The 20,127-nt window shown below is 46.7% G+C and overlaps 1 protein-coding gene across 2 annotated transcripts in view; it reads left to right on the plus strand.

Annotated features, from left to right (window-relative positions):
* Nucleotides 1–19,544, plus strand: part of efr3b (EFR3 homolog B) — a 106,644-nt gene extending 87,100 nt beyond the window's left edge. The window contains exons 17-24 of one of the 2 annotated variants that reach the window (XR_004222861.1): nt 554–621; nt 2,280–2,407; nt 2,703–2,794; nt 3,538–3,586; nt 12,689–12,795; nt 12,960–13,009; nt 14,122–18,459; nt 18,890–19,544. Coding sequence is in view for 1 of the 2 variants with exons in the window: in XM_031903101.1 (XP_031758961.1) it covers nt 554–621; nt 2,280–2,407; nt 2,703–2,794; nt 3,538–3,586; nt 12,689–12,795; nt 12,960–13,009; nt 14,122–14,227 (600 nt within the window). In the remaining variant the exon portion in view is untranslated. Of the gene's footprint in view, nt 1–553; nt 622–2,279; nt 2,408–2,702; nt 2,795–3,537; nt 3,587–12,688; nt 12,796–12,959; nt 13,010–14,121; nt 18,460–18,889 lie in introns of those variants that run through there. The other variant, XM_031903101.1, reaches the window with a different exon arrangement.
* The last annotated feature ends 583 nt before the right edge of the window (nt 19,545–20,127 follow it).

A 20,127-nucleotide genomic window follows, 5' to 3' on the forward strand; every position in this document is an offset into this window, starting at 1 on the left:
GCTGTACCAGTGCAGGAACGGCTGCCCCCGGGGCTACACAGCGGGGTATTTATATAAACTATAGTAGGGTTTCTGTAGCAAACACCCCAGCTGTACCAGTGCAGGAATGGCTGCCCCCGGGGCTACACAGCGGGGTATTTATATAAACTATAGTAGGGTTTCTGTAGCAAACACCCCAGCTGTACCAGTGCGGGAATGGCTGCCCCCGGGGCTACACAGCGGGGTATTTATATAAACTATAGTAGGGTTTCTGTAGCAAACACCCCAGCTGTACCGGTGCAGGAATGGCTGCCCCCGGGGCTACACAGCGGGGTATTTATATAAACTATAGTAGGGTTTCTGTAGCAAACACCCCAGCTGTACCGGTGCAGGAATGGCTGCCCCCGGGGCTACACAGCGGGGTATTTATATAAACTATAGTAGGGTTTCTGTAGCAAACACCCCAGCTGTACCATTCATTCATTCCCATAGGAAAATCAGCTCAATTCATAATCACCAAACTGCTCTTTGGATTTTAGTAGAAAAATATTTTTGCCTATTTTCTTTAACTTAGGTAATAGAAATGCGTCAGAAGGAGGCGCCGTATTTACTCCCAGAAGATATATTCACAGAAAAACCACAGTAAGAGACTCCAATCTTGCTCACATCCTGCATTACATTGGCCTATTTAATCCCTACTAGAATTGAGCATTGAATCTATTTAAGGGACTCAGAAAATGAAATGACTTTAATTGGATAAAATAAATGTTCATGTTTTATAAATATATATTCTGCATAGGCACCCTTATGTATTGTATTGCTACTGTGGGCTTCTCTCTTTATAATTATAATTTGTTATACAGATAGCTAGAATCTCAGCCATAAAGCAGGGCAGGACTGCTGCTTACAATGGGGGGATCAGATAGGATCTGTGCCACTGTGACAGAATGCTCTGTTATACAGATAGCTAGAATCTCAGCCATAAAGCAGGGCAGGACTGCTGCTTACAATGGGGGGGATCAGATAGGATCTGTGCCACTGTGACAGAATGCTCTGTTATACAGATAGCTAGAATCTCAGCCATAAAGCAGGGCAGGACTGCTGCTTACAATGGGGGGGATCAGATAGGATCTGTGTCACTGTGACAGAATGCTCTGTTATACAGATAGCTAGAATCTCTGCCATAAAGCAGGGCAGGACTGCTGCTTACAATGGGGGGATCAGATAGGATCTGTGCCACTGTGACAGAATGCTCTGTTATACAGATAGCTAGAATCTCAGCCATAAAGCAGGGCAGGACTGCTGCTTACAATGGGGGGATCAGATAGGATCTGTGCCACTGTGACAGAATGCTCTGTTATACAGATAGCTAGAATCTCTGCCATAAAGCAGGGCAGGACTGCTGCTTACAATGGGGGGATCAGATAGGATCTGTGCCACTGTGACAGAATGCTCTGTTATACAGATAGCTAGAATCTCAGCCATAAAGCAGGGCAGGACTGCTGCTTACAATGGGGGGATCAGATAGGATCTGTGCCACTGTGACAGAATGCTCTGTTATACAGATAGCTAGAATCTCAGCCATAAAGCAGGGCAGGACTGCTGCTTACAATGGGGGGATCAGATAGGATCTGTGCCACTGTGACAGAATGCTCTGTTATACAGATAGCTAGAATCTCAGCCATAAAGCAGAGCAGGACTGCTGCTTACAATGGGGATAAGATACTTTAGAATGTTATTTTTTTTAATAATGGTCCTTAGAATTCTATTTATTCTTCAGCATTTTGCTATACAGATAACACAGATGAATTGTAGCTGTGTGGGGAATATAATAGTTAACAGAAGGCAGAATACTGAGTGCAGTGGGACAACAAACAGCCTGACAAACACTGATTCATCATGTTCCTATTGAGCGCAGAGACAGCAATAGACAGTAATGATTCAGATGCTTTTACAGATCCATCCGCCCACTCCTCCATTTGCTCCGCAGCTCAGAGATTTTATCCCCCTGCTCCTTGTATAATCGCTTTATTGAGCAATATGGCAGCATTCCTCCACATCCCATATCACTTGTCATTTCTACTAGCTGCCATATTGCCAAAGTGACTATATGACTATACGGCGATATGGCAGCTTCCATCCATAAATACAAACGCAGAAAGGAGGAATGCTCTGTGCATACAATAATACCTAACAACAGAAGCTATATGGCAGCTCCTATCTATATATACATACAAATATGCAGAGAATGAACGTGCATAGATTTGTCTCACCCCGGATTGTATCCAATCCCATTGTAGGTGGTCTAGTTCTATGGATCGCGTAGAGACCCAATTGCTGTTCCTGCAGAGCAAGATCAGTGAAGTGCTGGGAGGAAGCGGGTACAATACAGACAGGCTGAGCACCCCGTATGTACCCCAGCTAACAGGTAAGAGGACCCCCTGCCGTGGGTTTGTGCGTGGTCACGACTAGTTGGGTGCTCGAGCCCCGGACCCATGGTACATAGAGACAGAATGAGCGATTTTCATTGGACAGGACGGTTTATAGGAACATTTGGGCAGGGTATTACAGGATAGGGGCAATGCCCCCCCAAATGCAGTGGCCCAAGCCTTAGTGGAAGGAGGGCATTGTGTATACAAACCTAACAGAACCAAAGGGTGGGTCAGCGCTTGTTCTGGGATCACTAGAATCTGACCTTGTTCCCTCTCTCTGTTTGACCCAAGATGAAGATCGCTTGTCGAAGAGGAAGAGTATTGGCGAAACCATCTCTCTGCAGGTTGAGGTGGAGTCGAGAAACAGCCCTGAGAAAGAGGAGGTACTGCCCCTACCACACATGACCCCCAGACTGGGGGGCAGTTTGGTGGAAATTTGCCCCAACTGCCCAACCAAACCTGAGCATGAAGGGCCCCCAGGGGCTATTTATGCTTGAGAAATCTGCTCCTTAAGGCCCCCATACACGGGCCGATAATAGCTGCCAATATCGGTCCCTTGGATCGATTCAGGAGCTTATCGGCCCGTGTAGGGGCAGACACGAGCGGACTGGCCGACCGATATCTGGCCTGAAATTGGCCAGATATCGATCGGCCAGGTTAAAAGATTCAGTCGGATCGGGGACTGCATCGGCTCGTTGATGCGGTCCCCGAACCAACTGCCCCATTGCCGCCTACATAATTATTTTTTTTTTAACTTCAAGCTCCCCGATATCGCCCACCCGTAGGTGGGGATATCGGGGGAAGATCCATTCGCTTGGCGATTTTGCCAAGCGAGTGGATCTTACCGTGTATGGGGACCTTTAGCCATTGGGGCAATGGCCCACAGGGCATAATGCTTTTAGATTTCCCATTGTCTTATTGTCATTGAAGCCCCCCATAACAGCTTCCAGTTTGCCACCCCTACAGTAAATGATGCATTGTAATGAATACAAAAGACAAGTAATTAAATGACGTACCAAGGACGTAGAACCATTAGCAGCTGAAGGTTATTGGATAAGGCCCCCGTGTTATATATCATGGCCGTATTCATTGTCTATCAATAACTCCCATTTCCATTGGCCTACAGAAAGCCCCCGCAGAAGAGATTACGTTTGAGACTCTGAAGAAAGCCATAGGTAAGTGTCACTGCTTATGGATGCAATAAGGGGAGGGCACATTCTCGGGCAATTCATCACTTATAGCAAGTTCTGTCTGATCCCCATTGTAAGCAGCAGTCCTGCCCTGCTTTATGGCTGAGATTCTAGCTATCTGTATAACAGAGCATTCTGTCACAGTGGCACAGATCCTATCTGACCCCCCCCCCCCATTGTAAGCAATAGTCCTGCCCTGCTTTATGGCTGAGATTCTAGCTATCTGTATAACAGAGCATTCTGTCACAGTGGCACAGATCCTATCTGATCCCCCCATTGTAAGCAGCAGTCCTGCCCTGCTTTATGGCTGAGATTCTAGCTATCTGTATAACAGAGCATTCTGTCACAGTGGCACAGATCCTATCTGATCCCCCCATTGTAAGCAGCAGTCCTGCCCTGCTTTATGGCTGAGATTCTAGCTATCTGTATAACAGAGCATTCTGTCACAGTGGCACAGATCCTATCTGATCCCCCCATTGTAAGCAGCAGTCCTGCCCTGCTTTATGGCTGAGATTCTAGCTATCTGTATAACAGAGCATTCTGTCACAGTGGCACAGATCCTATCTGATCCCCCCATTGTAAGCAGCAGTCCTGCCCTGCTTTATGGCTGAGATTCTAGCTATCTGTATAACAGAGCATTCTGTCACAGTGGCACAGATCCTATCTGATCCCCCCCCATTGTAAGCAGCAGTCCTGCCCTGCTTTATGGCTGAGATTCTAGCTATCTGTATAACAGAGCATTCTGTCACAGTGGCACAGATCCTATCTGATCCCCCCATTGTAAGCAGCAGTCCTGCCCTGCTTTATGGCTGAGATTCTAGCTATCTGTATAACAGAGCATTCTGTCACAGTGGCACAGATCCTATCTGATCCCCCCATTGTAAGCAGCAGTCCTGCCCTGCTTTATGGCTGAGATTCTAGCTATCTGTATAACAGAGCATTCTGTCACAGTGGCACAGATCCTATCTGATCCCCCCATTGTAAGCAGCAGTCCTGCCCTGCTTTATGGCTGAGATTCTAGCTATCTGTATAACAGAGCATTCTGTCACAGTGGCACAGATCCTATCTGATCCCCCCATTGTAAGCAGCAGTCCTGCCCTGCTTTATGGCTGAGATTCTAGCTATCTGTATAACAGAGCATTCTGTCACAGTGGCACAGATCCTATCTGATCCCCCCCCATTGTAAGCAGCAGTCCTGCCCTGCTTTATGGCTGAGATTCTAGCTATCTGTATAACAGAGCATTCTGTCACAGTGGCACAGATCCTATCTGATCCCCCATTGTAAGCAGCAGTCCTGCCCTGCTTTATGGCTGAGATTCTAGCTATCTGTATAACAGAGCATTCTGTCACAGTGGCACAGATCCTATCTGATCCCCATTGTAAGCAGACGTGTTTCAGTGAGGTCTGTGGATGTCTGGAGCAAGCCCAGGCCCTGCTAGGGCTGGTCGGGCTGCCCGCAAAACTGAGGCCCAGGCTTTGGGGCCTAGCCATGTGGCTGTAAGTGCAAGGCCAAGACTCAGATCATCGTCTGTTGGGACCCCAAGAACACCTAGGGGGAAAACCAGCAGCGAGAGTGAGATGGAAGTGGAGAAGTCTGTGGAAGAGACCAGGAGGCAAAGGCAGAGAAATGCAGCAGCAGCCCGTGCTCAGGAGGTGGAAGCCCGCAGAGGGGCCCCCCAGGGAAAGATCACCCCACCTAGAGCGGCTAATGCTGATCCTTTGGTAAAGGGAAAAGTGGATGGAAAGCAAGTGAAGCAACAGTTGGCATCTGATGAAGAAATAAAGCAGCACAAACACAAAGGTATGGAAATACAAACTGTGCCTTTAATTCATTCAGAGTTTGTTACTGAGCTGCCGGCAGTGAGTGAGACTGAGCCTGTAAATAAACCTGTGTCTGTAACACAAACTGATAATAATGAAACTGCGCAAAGTGATTCCAACCTTTGTCAGAATCCCCCCCCAGCAGCGTGTGAGTGAGAGCTGTGAGCAGCAGGGACCCCCGGCCTGTAACCCAGCAGCTTCTCCAGCAGCTCAGCTGGAATCAGTTGGCCATGTGGGGGCGGGGGAGGAATCAGCAATCCACTCTTCTGTGTGTGTATCCCAGCCGGCTTGCCAGGAGAGTGGGGCCCCGGGTGCAGCCGCCAGTCCTGGCACTGGTACACCCACATCTCCGGCCCATGGGGCAGCCAGCGCCTGTAGCAGCGGAGAGGAGAGAGGGGAGGAAGTTCCCACCATTGCCCCAGTTCCCCTGAGCTCAGAAGGCAGCAGCCCTGGTGCGAGCCCTGGAACCAGCATTGTGCATAAGCCAATTAAAGGAGCTGCATGTAAAGGTGCTGTCCAGAAGCAGGGAAGATTTAAAGGGGAAGTTAAAGAAACAATAACTGCAGAAAGAGTGGCTGATGCTTTGAAAGAACTGGCTACTTTACAAAACAGAAAGAAATCTGTGCAGCTGTCATTGAAATATTTTACAAACAGGATGGCAGTTTCTGAAGGCAAAGTGAATGCTACTAATAAAAACAAATGGGATGAACTGGGCAAGGAGCTCGCTGGGATAGAACAGCAGATTGCCGAGCTGTATAAGGAGGTCGGGCCCTGGAAGGAAGTTTACCAGAACAGGCAGAGATTTGCAGACATGGCAGCCAATGTCCGCAGCCCGGCAGCAAAATCAGCAGCAAAACCGGCAGCAAAACCGGCTTTGAGAAAGCCTTATCAGGCGAGCACCTCTAATAGCCCCGCGTCATCTGAGAGCGAAGCGGATTTTGTAAAGCCATTACCCCCCAGAGTGCAGAAACGGCAGGGGAGGGTCAACTGGCAAAATATGGCCTTTAATCAGCAGGATGTGGATGATCAGGAGAAGAAGAGATCGGAGGAAAAAACCTTTAAAGTTAATGTTGGGAAGCAGGACCAGACTTTTGAACTGTTATCGGATCAGGATTTCCCAGAGTTGCCTAAAGCACAAGGCAAAGTAATGGCAAATCCCATACACCAGAGTGGCAGTGGGAAAGCGCAACGAGGAGGAACTTGTGATCCAGTTGGAACTGTGTCGGAAGCGAGAGAAGAAGATCTGCAAACTGAGAAAATGGACATTGCTCCAACTAACGCTTCTTCCTGTGTGAAAGCAAGTGAGAGGGTGGAGAGTGGGGTGAATGAGGTGAATGAAGTGCAAGCTTCTGTGTCAGGTGGGCATGAGCGGGTGAATGAAGTGCAAGCCCCTGTGTCCGTTGGGCATGTGCGGGTGAGTGAGGCTGTGCCAGGTGCTGGAGGAACGGAGAGGGAATGTGGAGGGGTTCAAGGTGGGGAGGTGGGAGGGGCTATGGGTGTCGGTGCTGCTCATGTATTGGCGGAAGTTAGACAGGGTCAGGTAGATCAAGGTCCTTCAGAAGCAGTAGAGGTGGAGTCAGTGCAGGTGGGTGGCCAGGCAAATCCAACAAATTTTTGGGAGAAAAGGCGGCTTTTCCCAGTTCCTGATTTCTCTGATAATGATCCCTTTAAGAGAAAGAATTGGGTTAAGGTAAAGTGGGAGGGCAATAAAGAGGGAGCCCCTCCAAGGCGGTTCTTTGTACGCAAAGTGCTATTGGATGGGATGGGATTTTCCTCAGATGACTTGTCAGCCGTAATTGGCCAGACAGAATCAGAGTACGACATCACCTTTAAGTTGCCTGAGGTTTTAGACCATTTCTGGCGGATTTATAATTTGCAGAAAAGAGCAGGACACCCGGACTGGGAGAATTTAATTGTCATCCCAATGACCAAGCCAGAGACCAAGAACATCACTATAATGATGAAAAATGATGCAATTCCCCAGGAGGATATTTTGGTCTGGTTGCAGCGCCAATGTACAGTTGTGTCTCCCTTGGTAAAAATATTTGATGAGGATAATGTCTGGGGCGGTGGTTGGCGCACCCAGGTTAAACTTAACGTGACAGGCAATGTACCCACCCATCTGCCCAATTCTTTTTTTATAGGGAAGGAAAAGGGCACTTGTTTCTATGTAGGCCAGCCCAGGAGGTGCTTTAAGTGTGGGGCCAGAGATCATCTGGCAAAAGCCTGTACTGTACTAAGGTGTGCGCTCTGTAATGCTGTGGGGCACGAGGCAAACAGCTGTAACCGTGTGAGGTGCAACCTGTGCAACAGAATGGGGCATTCCCACAGGAGGTGTCCCGAGGCATACCATAACATAGTCAGACTCTTCCCTGAGATAGACAGAGAGATGAGGAAGGTAATGGAGCCAGTGGATGGAGAGCAGGAGCCAGTGGATGGAGAGCAGGAGCCAGTGGATGGAGAGCAGGGGCAAGGGGAAGGGGAGCAGGGGCAAGGGGAAGGGGGCAGGAACAAAGGGAAGGGGGCAGGGACAAGGGAAGGGGGGGCAGGAACAAAGGGAAGGGGGGCAGGGACAAGGGAAGGGGGGGCAGGAACAAAGGGAAGGGGGGCAGGGACAAGGGAAAAGGGGGCAGGGACAAGGGAAAGGGGAGCTGCAGCCAAAGAAAGTGCAAGTACAGCAAGAGGTCGCACCCAGGAGACAGAGAGTTAGGCAGCCAACAAATGTTCAGAGAAGTGTAAAGAAACCGGAGAAGGAAGTCAGAACAAGGGAAAGGAAGGTGGCAGTTGATGTTGAGGCAGAGGATGGTTGGAAAAAAACAAAAAATAAAAAATCTAAAAAGTATGCCCATCAATTAGATCCTGGAGAAGGTCCCTCAGCAGTAAATCCCTTCTCTATTAGTACTGGGAATAAATTCTCAGTACTAGATGGTAATTCTGAGACCTGGGGTGACAGGGCAGAGAGGGAAGAGCAAGAGGAGTTGGAGAGGATGGAGAGAGAAGAAGCCAGTGTGAATCAAAGGGAATCTGAGCAGGAGGATATGGACATTCAACTGGCTTCAAAGAAAAGATCTAGGGAAGGAGGTGAACAACCAGTCAAAAAAAAAGGTACTGGGGGAACTGCAAGAAATTCCCAAACTCTGGTTAAAAACCCTGCTAGTGATGGTGATGAGGAGCAACTGCACTTAGGTCCCCAGGTGAAGCGTTATGGTGATGCAGTTGGTTCTTCAGCTAAAGGAAGGAAGGGACAATCCATGACAAACGTTCATGATGGCAGTGTCTCCAATTAGGTTTTAACATCTAATGTGTGCAGTGTTAGAACCCAGCGAGCCAGATTTTTGGCATTTGAAAGTCTGGCTAACTCAGACGCTGAGGTGTTTTTCCTTCAGGAAACCCGTCTCACTACTCAGGCGGATCTGAGAAAGGCAAGGGCTGACTGGCGACATGGGCCTTCTTTTTGGTCCATTGCGGAGGAGCCATGTGGCGGAGTAGCGATATTATTTCGAGGTGGCCTCAATATTAGAGTACATCGTCTCCTAGAGGTTCAGGTGGGGCGTTGTTTGTTGTTGGATGTAACCTTAAATGGCAGGCGATTTCGCCTTATTAATATCTATGGGCCACAGTCCATGTCAGGCAGGAGGGCTCTGCTGGCTGAAATTAGACCCTATTTGCACACGTCGCTCTCTGTCATCTTTGGTGGTGATTTCAACCAAGTCCTTAGACCAGAAGATCGGTCAGGAAGGTTAGGGAAATCCGAAAGCTTTTTCTTTAAGCAACTAGTTCAGCAAGCTGGATTGGTTGATGTTGCCACCTGGGAGGGCCGGAGAGCGACGCACACTTACAGGTGCGGGGGTAGGAGTAGCCGCTTGGATATGGCTTTTGTCAGGATGGGTGAGGAATTTACTGATGTTAGAGAGGTTGGGGTTGAATACTCAGACCACCTGACACTTTCCTTTACGGTGGGGACCTTGTCAGTTCCAGCAAAGGGCAAGGGCCTGTGGCGATTAAGCTCAGATTCCCTGGAGGGCGAGTCAGTAGGGAAGTCTTTTGAGGCTCTTCTTCAGCACCAGTTCGGGAGGGTTGATTTCTATGACTCTGTGTCATCGTGGTGGGAGGATGTCAAGCGCTCATTCCGGACTTTCTTCCGTAAGCTATCTGTACGCAGGGAGGGTAATCGGTATAAGAAGTACCTGACTCTCTTAAAGAAGCTGGAGTCCTCTATTTCGGATGGGGTGGAGGGGTCAAAGATCACCCAGCTGAAAGCCCAGATCAGAGAATGTCAGTACAGCCGCTACAAATCTCTTGTGCAGGAAAGGGATTATGGGAGTTTTCGCTCTCCGGACCCCTTTTTAAACTGCCGGGAGAATGTTGGGCGGAAGCTTATCACCGGTCTGATCGACCCCAAGGGTGAGTTACAGACATCCAGGGAGGGCATCCTTGGGGTTGTGAAAGGCTTCTACGCTTCTCTGTTCCGGGCCAAGGCTTTGGATAAGGGGAGGACTTCATCCTTCCTGGAGGCAACCCCAGGGCCTGATGTGACCAATTTGGACTTTGAGCCTTTGACAGCTGAGATCACGGAGGACGAGGTCAAAGCTGCCATTGATTGCCTTGCTAAAAAGAAGGCTCCAGGACCGGACGGCCTTACAGCCGAATTTTATAAGAAATTTAAAGACCAGCTGGCTCCGGTTCTTGTAGAGGTCTTTAGAGACTGCCTGGAAGGGGGTATCTTGCCCCCCTCTATGAGAGAATCCTCCTTGATCTTGCTGTCTAAAGGTAAGGATCCGCAGCGGGTTGAGAACTGGAGGCCGATTGCCCTTCTCAACACTGATAGGAAGCTTCTCGCACGGATACTTTTTACTAGACTGATTTTGTTTTCAGGCACTTTATTATCTCCTGTCCAGTCCTGCACGGTGAAAGGGCGGAGCATATTCGAGGCGATCCTTACTATAAGGGAAGCCTTGGAACTATGCAAAGTCCAAAACATCGGGTGCTACTTCCTGTCTCTGGACCAGGCTAAGGCCTTTGATCGAGTGGATCATGAGTATCTGTGGGCCGTTTTGGCAAAGTATGGCATCCCGGGAACATTCATTAGGTGGCTATCAGCTTTGTACAAAGGGGCCGTAAGCTTTCCACTTATCAATGGGTGGCGAGGTGAGAACTTTGAGGTCGGGGCCGGGGTGAGACAGGGGTGCCCTTTAAGCCCTTTGCTGTATGTTTTTGCGATCGATCCTTTTTTAAGGCGTTTGCAGGCGGGTGGAATAAAGGGTCTCTCTGTTCCCTGTAGCCAGCCCCTCAGGTCAGTAGCCTATGCGAATGATGTCACGGTAGCAGTCTCTTGTCCGGAGGATGTGGGAGTGCTGTCCGAGACGATCAGAAGTTACTCAGAGGCCTCCGGGTCTCTGGTCAACATGGATAAGTCTCAAGCTTTTTGGTCATTAGACGAGGAGCCGGCTTTTCCGCTCCGGGAATTCTCAGTTGCCCCAACTCAGATTAGAATCTTGGGAATCAAATTTGGGAAGGGAGATGACTGTAGGCAAAACTGGGAAGAGAAGTTGGATGCCGGGAATGCTAAAGTACAGCGATGGAAGCAGTGGAGGCTGTCCTACAGTGAAAGGGTGAAGCTCGTGAAGACTTACCTGGTCCCTATCTTTCTGTTTGTTTCCTATGTGTATCCGCTGCCTGAAGCTCTCTATGCTCGGATCCACAGTCTGTTCTTCCAGTTAATCTGGGGGAGCAGGCTGAATCCAGTAAAAAGGGGTGTCACTTACCTGCAGAAGAAAGAGGGAGGGTTGGGCATGTTATGTCCAGTGGCTTTCTTTGGCTCCATCTTCCTGAAGTCCAACTTTGGGTGCCTGGGCCAAAGAACTGATTCCCTGTGGGAATGTTGCGTCAGGCGTTGGGTATTGCCTCTGGTGGGAGATTGGGTGCTTGGCGGTAGCGTGAAGACAGTCCGGGTGCGCGGGAGACAACTCCCTCCGCATCTTGAGTTGGGGCTGAAGCTTTTGAGAAAGTGGGACATTGGAATTGGGGAGCTGGGTTCTGTTGCGAGAAGGCAGATCTATCAGAGAATCCTGGGAACCTATTTCATTGTCCCCTTGGCCTTAAAAGACTGTGTGGGGGACATTCTTTCCCAATGACAGAAGGGTGCCCCCCAAATACTTTGATCTGAACTGGCTCGCCCTTCAGGGAAGGCTTTTTGTCCGGGGCAATCTGAGCTATTTAAACATTGCAGACAGAGAGTGCCCGTGGGGCTGCGCCACCAATGAGACCCAGGAACATTTTCTGGTTGATTGCCCTGTGACAAAGACTGTGCGGTTTCAGTTGGCAGAGACTCTCAAAGTACCACACATTAGGCAGCTCTCTTATGCCAATGCGGCCTATGGGATCCTGTCTGTCCCACACCCCCTGGATGCAGGATCCATGTACATGATAATATCAGTAATGAGGTACCACCTATGGCAATCCCGCTGTAGGAGATCACTCGGCCAGGAGGATGTTGTTATTGACCTTATAGTGAAGTCTGTGGTGGCCGATTTGGGTTTCCTGAAGGAAAGGGAGATCAGACGCTGCACCTCAAATACCTCAAAATGGAGAAATATCAATCTGTGAGTGTCCTTGTCCTTCTCCTTGCCATTAGGACAGTTTGTACCAGCTTTTCTGGGGGAAATCTTGTAGGTACATTTGAATGTTATGAATGGGCGCCATCACCTCAGCGCTACTGCCGGCAAGTTGTTTTTGTTTTTTTGAAATTGCAGTTTGTCCTCTTTTGGTTTGTGTGGGGAATGGGATATGTATTGAATGCAAGTGCTTTATTTCATGGGCAATGGAAAGGCAATTTCAAGTCAAAATGGCTAATTTCTTTGCTTACAGTTTGTAAATAGTTGTACATTGTTTTGTTTGTTTTGAAAGATTTATTATTTGTTAAGTTTATACCAATAAAAAAATCCCTATCTGATCCCCCCCATTGTAAGCAGCAGTCCTGCCCTGCTTTATGGCTGAGATTCTAGCTATCTGTATAACAGAGCATTCTGTCACAGTGGCACAGACCCTATCTGATCCCCCCCCATTGTAAGCAGCAGCCCTGCCCTGCTTTATGGCTGAGATTCTAGCTATCTGTATAACAGAGCATTCTGTCACAGTGGCACAGATCCTATCTGATCCCCCCCATTGTAAGCAGCAGTCCTGCCCTGCTTTATGGCTGAGATTCTAGCTATCTGTAGTTTATGCTGATATGAGTTACCCATTTACCCCTGTGTTTATTGCCCTTAGTTGATAGTGTGGCTGTAGAAGAGCAGGAACGAGAGCGGAGGCGTCAGGTGGTGGAAAAGTTCCAGAAGGCTCCGTTTGAAGAAATTGCAGCACATTGTGGTGCAAGGGTAAGTAAAACTCTATAGGTGTCATTTACAATCACAAATTCATTGAGAATTTGTCAATAGAAGCACATTTTGACACAAGTAGCTTTAATGAATGGGTTCTACATGTGCCCAATTATCCCCAGGACTTACCTTACTCATAAATGTCCCTTTTGTTTCTTTTAAAGGCAACGTTGCTCCAAAGTAAACTCAACCAAATCTTTGAGCTGACGATTCGGTAAGTGACTATTGTTAGTCGGTATGGGCTCCTTTAGCACCAAACATAGAGCAATTACAAAAATAAGTGCCATTCCCAGGATCATGGGTCCATGAGACCCTGCAACACTGGGTAAATTCGTCCATGGGCAGTAACCTATGGCAGCCAATCATATTGTTGCATTCATCGTTCTACCTGCAGCTGGCTGAAAAAAAGCCTATCACTGATTGGTTGCTATGGGTTACTGATAAATGAGCCCCACTTTCAGACTGTCAAGGGACCAGGGGCCTGTACAGACCCCCAGGGACCCCTGGCTCCTTTTAAGGGTTTAAAGTGAGGCCCAATGGGGAAGTGCTCTGTCTCCATATTCAGGTATGGGACCATTATCCAGAATGAATAAGGGATCTTTCCGTAATGTGGATCTCCTACCTTAACTCTACTAAAAAATTATTAAAACGGAAATTAAACCCAATAGGATGGTTTTGACTCCAATAAGGATTAATTTTATCTTTGTTGGGATGGAGTACAAGACACTGTTTTATTATTACAGAGAAAAAGAAAACCATTTTTAAAAATGTCAATTATTTGATTAAAATGGAGTCTATGGGAGATGGCCTTTCCGTAATTCGGAACTTTCTGGCTAATGGGTTTCCGGATAAGGGGTCCAATACCTGTGTGTGTGTGTATATATATATATATATACACATCTTTATCTTCATTGCTATGTGTGCCTGTAACTGGGGATGGCAGCAAGTGGCTAACAGTGTTTGGGAGAAAAAGACAGAACTGCCCATTCATTGGCTGATGGGGCCTAGCATGTATGTGTGCCTTGGCTTGTTTGTGTGCACTGTGAATCCTATGATCCCAGGGGGCGGCCCTTAGTACATAAAATGGCAGTTTCCTATTTAGGATTACCCAATGGCACATACTGCTAAACAAGTATATTTATATGAAAACGGTTTATTTAGATGAAGCCGGGTTTTACATATGAGCTGTTTATGCAATATATTTGTATAGAGACCGACATTGTTTGGGGTATAGTTTTTATGTGACAATAATGCACTTTATGGAGTAAAATCTGTATGTATTTCATGTACCCGGCAGACCCAAATCACCACCCTAATATTTTGCAGGCCGCCACCCAGCCCCTCGGGCACCATTACGGCGGCGTATGGACAGTCCCAGAATCACTCCATCCCGGTGTATGAAATGAAGTTCCCGGATCTGTGCGTCTACTGACAGGCGGCGCCAACTGCCGACTAAGGACTTTTCTGGCAGCATGGCAGCAGCAGCGGTGGTACCGGGGTACAGACCAAGGCCCTGTACCTCTCCCTTTACCTCTTCCACCCAAATGGAACATAACTCCAGCAGCTGAAGGAGACACGGCTGTTCTCTCTGTAGGGCGCCCCTATATTTCTCCCTGCGAGCCGTAATGTACAGTTGGAAACATATCCAGAATATGGACTCCTGGGCCATATGGTTCTGTAGCTAGCGAGCACCCCCACCTTATTTCTCTGGTATGGCTTCTTACCTTCGTGCTAATGTGGGCGGCAGTAATGCTACTGGGAACCCACCTACACCACTTACCTGCCTTCCACTCTTCATAGGTCCAGTTAATAAACCGTATTTTCCCACAGAACCTTTCTCTGTAGCAACTATCGCTGTTCATTTAGTAAACAGATTGTGAGGTGTCCAAGGCCCTTCTTCTCATTTCAGGTCTGCACCCCAAGAACAAGCAATAGGCCTTATCTTCAGTTTACTTACCTGTAATATCCCTATGGATATCATTCACCGGTGCATTACCATTTCCTGCCATGGGGGGAGCTATGTTACATTGTCATGTTCTCTTACAGTGTAGCTGAATGATTAGACTTATTTCTTGCTTCACCTTATGGCCACCAGGGGAGCTCTTGCTACTGCTGCTCATAGAGAATGCCTCATCCCAGGCAAGGCATATGGCAGCTCCCAAATCATCCTAAAAATATATGCAGTGGGTGAAACTTGGGCCATGTTTGGTGGCAGCTGGGGCTGTATTTCTTTGGCAACAACAAATTGCTGCTCTAGTAGCCAAAACTCCATAAACACAAGTATAATATAGCTACTCCTTTCTTAATTCTTTACCTTTAAAGGGGAAGTTCAGAGTACCTTTTTATCTGTTATAGATGGACCCGGTCTACACAACTTTTCAGTTGTTTTTAGTCTATACTAATCATTTTATATGATTTTTGAATTTTTAGAATTCAATTTCAGTCTCTTTTCAACCCGCAACTGAAAAGTGTATCAATTAGAATTGGGGTCAGTGACCCTGGCAACCAAAACACATTGATTGTGGTTTTACTGTCATTCTTATTATTTCATTGCAATTCTTTTATTTCTTTTCAGGTCCTTTACTATTCATTATTCATTCATTTTATGCATTTAGATGTCAGAACTGCTTCCTGGTTGCTAAGGTAGATATCCCCTAGCAACTAGCAAGTTAACAGTTGAAATTTGACGACTGAGAGCTACAGACATTCACAAACCAGGTAAATGATTAAAAAAATAAATAAGACCAATTGCAAACTGCTTTCTATAATACTAAAAGTTCTTTCTAAGGTGACCCGCACCTAGATCTAATTTAAGACCTTTTTGTCTAAGCATATTTCCCCTTTAATTGAGTTTTTTGTGAGTTTTGTGACTTTCCTGTAGCCATAGGAGAGTGTTTATGGCGAGTGAAGCCATCGTTGGCCTTGGGAAGCAGATAATGTTCCGGGGGGGAATGGTCACTATGGGTGTAAGTGCATATTGTGCGGATAGAGTGCCGGACACAATCCGTCTGTATAGAAAGTGCAGCCTTTGTTCCCCGCATACAAATGGGCATCTGACGCATTTTCTGCGCGCACACGGACGGGGCCACAGCTGCCTCGTGTAGTGCAGGATCCTCTACATAAAGGAACTGGGGGGCAAATGGATTCCAGCAACACAATAACAATGTTATGGAAGCATCAATAACGGAATAATCCCCCCCGGAATGATCAATTGGAATTCTAGTAATGGCACAAACCCGCCGAATCCCATTGGCTCCCAGTTATTCTCTCACTATTTTATTATTACTTTCCCTTTATTTCAGTCTGTGTAGCCCTCAGTCTGGCAGCGCTGAGCCATAGTGCCGCTAGTAAGGACTGGGTTCCTTGGCACCCTAATAAATTAGGGGGGAATGGGGGATGCCTACATGCCTCCCCCCAGCTTTAAGTAATACAGCTCTGCCGATTGTTTACTAAATGTAATGATTCTATCCCACACATTCTAATCATTGTATCTGAGATATTCTGACCATTATATTCCATTCATTTTAGCCATTCTATCTCACACATTCCAATGATTCTATCCCATACATTCTAATCATTGTATCTGAGATATTCTGACCATTATATTCCATTCATTGTAGCCATTCTATCTGACACATTCCAATGATTCTATCCCATACATTCTAATCATTGTATCTGAGATATTCTAATCATTATATTCCATTCATTTTAGCCATTCTATCTGACACTTTCCAATGATTCTATCCCATACATTCTAATCATTGTATCTGAGATATTCTAACCATTATATTCCATTCATTTTAGCCATTCTATCTGACACATTCCAATGATTCTATTCCATACATTCTAAATTTTCTCTCCCGGATATTCTAACCGTTCTATCCCATGAATTGTAATAATTCTATCCAAGATATTCTAACCATTCCATCCCATACATTCTAGTCATTCTATCACATTCTTACACATTATAATGATTATATCCCATACACCCTAATCATTGTATCCTAGATATTCTATTTTAATTATTCTATCTTCTATTTCAAACATTCTATCCTGGACATTCTCACCATTCTATCCCATTCATTCTTATAAATCTATCTCAGATATTCTAACCATACATTCTAGTCATTCTATCTCACATATTCTAATTTCTAGTTTATGCTCCTTTCTATTTATGCAGACCTGTGCCACACCCATTATTATTGTTTACAGCTCTGCTAATTGGCGGCACTGCTGTAGGTCCATAATGAAAGAATGAATCTATTCTGCACCTGCAATTTGGGTCTTACCTGCTGGGAACAGGGTGCAAAGTGTGAAAGACACGGTTCCACCTTTCCCACCATTTGTGAATAACCCCTTACATTAGTATTAAAGAAAAGAGCAACCCAGACCAGTATTTAGTTATGTCAGCTGTAGCTCCTGGGCCCACACATTCTTCTACTTGTGGGCTGAGCCCCAACCCAAGCCAAGTCAGATTGGTATTGGCTGCACCTCCGAGTAGGAACCTCAGAATTATTCTTTGTAACGAGGTGTGTGATCTAAGCTTCCACTTGTAACTCATGTATATACTGTATATAGGTACAAAGAAGGGGGGTTGGCTAAGTAAAGTTATGATCATGAAGCTGACAAGCCCCCATACCCCATATGATGGTCCTAACTATTTACCTCTGGTAAAGTGTTTCATAGGCTAGTATCTCCCTGTGTAGCATATGTTGGGATACGTACTGTATCTCCTGACCAAGGCACTGGTCTCACTGCATATAAGTATCCCAACTCTTTTCCTTTAAAGGGGAAGTTCACCTTCAGTCAATAGTCTGAATTTGAAGAGCCCCTGTCCGAAAAAACATTTTTGTAATTCTTCTTTATTATTTATGTTTAGTTTTGAAACTACAGACCAGGATCAGCAGTGATAAGACTCTCTCTCCTCTGCTCTTCCTTTGGAAGGGATTGCCGACACCAACTTGCATTTTACCCAAACAGGAAGTTGGCACTGAACTAGTGCACTATTGCACATGCCCTTCCTCTCCTCCTGTATTTGCATTTCATTGATTCTATTGGCTGAATCTTGCAAGGCAGTGGTATCAAATATATGTGCAGTAACCAGTTCAGTGCCAACTTCCTGTTTGGGGAGAATGCAAGTTGGTGTCGGCAATCCCTTTCAAAGAGAGAGAGCGAAAATGTTTTTTCTGATAGGGGTTCTTCAAATTCAGACTGTTGTCTGAAGGTAAACTTCCCCTTTAGGTGCATGTCATGTGGGGCAAATGGGCAGATAATACACTTTACACTGGTTCTGCTTTTCAATGCCAACATCACTAATCTGAGAAATGTAAATTGGTGGGAAATAGTGTTTGATAAATAAAACAACTGGTTAATTTAGTTAGTATCCCATCAAGGTGCATAGATAAGTTATATATAAAGTAATATGTATATATATTCTGAACCTGGTGCACCAACCTTGGGCACTGATGTTGGGGATCAGGCCTGGCTCACAGTTGGGGTTCCAGTTCATCCTACTGGGGTTCAGTTGGGTCAGGCTTATGTGCAGTCAGGTTCTTCTCATCTCAGCAACCTTGGGCACTGATGTTGGGGATCAGGCCTGGCTTACAGTTGGGGTTCCAGTTTATCCTACAGGGGTTCAGTTGGGTCAGGGTTCTGTACAGTCAGGTTCTTCCCATCTCAGCAACCTTGGGCAGTGATGTTGGGGATCAGGCCTGGCTCACAGATGGGGTTCCAGTTCAGTTGGGTCAGGGTTCTGTGCAGTCAGGTTCTTCCCATCTCAGCAACCTTGGGCACTGATGTTGGGGATCAGGCCTGGCTCACAGTTGGGGTTCCAGTTTATCCCACAGGGGTTCAGTTGGGTCAGGGTTCTGTACAGTCAGGTTCTTCCCATCTCAGCAACCTTGGGCAGTGATGTTGGGGATCAGGCCTGGCTCACTGATGGGGTTCCAGTTCAGTTGGGTCAGGGTTCTGTGCAGTCAGGTTCTTCCCATCTCAGCAACCTTGGGCACTGATGTTGGGGATCAGGCCTGGCTCACAGTTGGGGTTCCAGTTTATCCTACAGGGGTTCAGTTGGGTCAGGGTTCTGTGCAGTCAGATTCTTCCCATCTCAGCAAACCCATTTTGTAGGACCTGGCTCTATGCATGGGGGGCATTATTGTGCCGAAACAGGGATGAGCCCCCCCAAACTGTTGGGAATGTTATGGCAATCATGGGTGTGGCTTAATTATCCAATTATTAGTTGGTGTGTTAACATACTTTTGGCCATATAGTGCATCCAGCGGAGTGATCCATGGGCTTACAGGGGGTTAATAGTTCTGATACCCTCTCCCGGAACCCTTTGTCTCCATTTCTGTGTCATAACCTGCCTGTCCTTACACTAATGGAACCCTTTCTGCTCTGATGGCAAAGCCTCCTTCCCCCCCCCAGTCGCAGTCTCAATACCCCTGTATAATTCCACCCACGCCAGAAAAAAATCATTTACTTCTCAAAAATGAAACAAATATATTTTTCTTTTATCAAACATGGTCGTTTGTAATATTTTTATATAAAAAAAAAGATGTTGTTGATCCCATTCCTGTGCCCCGAAAGCAGTAGAATAAATTGTGCAGACTTGTCCCTGGGCAAACGGGTCCCCTCCCTGATGTAAATACCGCTGTACATTGCCAATAAAGTGTAATCATTGTCAGTGTGTCAAATGATTCCTGTGCTGTCGTTAATAAAATTGTACCTTCGGTACAGAATCACTTGTATTATAACCTCCATTTTCTTTATGGTTTACGCCATTAAACCCTTATGAATGCTTTATAGCAGCAGTTTTCAAGGCTTTTTTGGTTCAACCCACCTCCTTTGTTGCCCAAAATCTGTCCATATCCAAAAATATGCATTAGAACTGCTTTCAGCTAACCTATTGTTTCTCCTACTCCCATGTAACTGGAGGAGTCCCAAGCCGGACTTGGATTTCTTACTATTGAGTGCTATTCTGATACCTACTGGGAGCTGCTATCTTGCTCCCTTCCCATTGTTCTGCTGATCGGCTGCTGGGGGTGAGGGGGGGTATCACTCCAACTTGCAGCGCAGCAGTAAGGTGTTCCTGAGTCTGAGCTTTCAGAAGGAGCCAGCGCTACACATTAGAACTGCTTTCAGCTAACCTATTGTTTCTCCTACTCCCATGTAACTGGAGGAGTCCCAAGCCGGACTTGGATTTCTTACTATTGAGTGCTATTCTGATACCTACTGGGAGCTGCTATCTTGCTCCTTCCCATTGTTCTGCTGATCGGCTGCTGGGGGTGAGGGGGGGGGGGGATATTAGTCCAACTTGCAGCGCAGCAGTAA

The sequence above is a fragment of the Xenopus tropicalis genome, chromosome 5 (assembly GCF_000004195.4).
Source record: "Xenopus tropicalis strain Nigerian chromosome 5, UCB_Xtro_10.0, whole genome shotgun sequence".
In the NCBI taxonomy this organism is placed as follows: Eukaryota; Metazoa; Chordata; class Amphibia; order Anura; family Pipidae; genus Xenopus; species Xenopus tropicalis.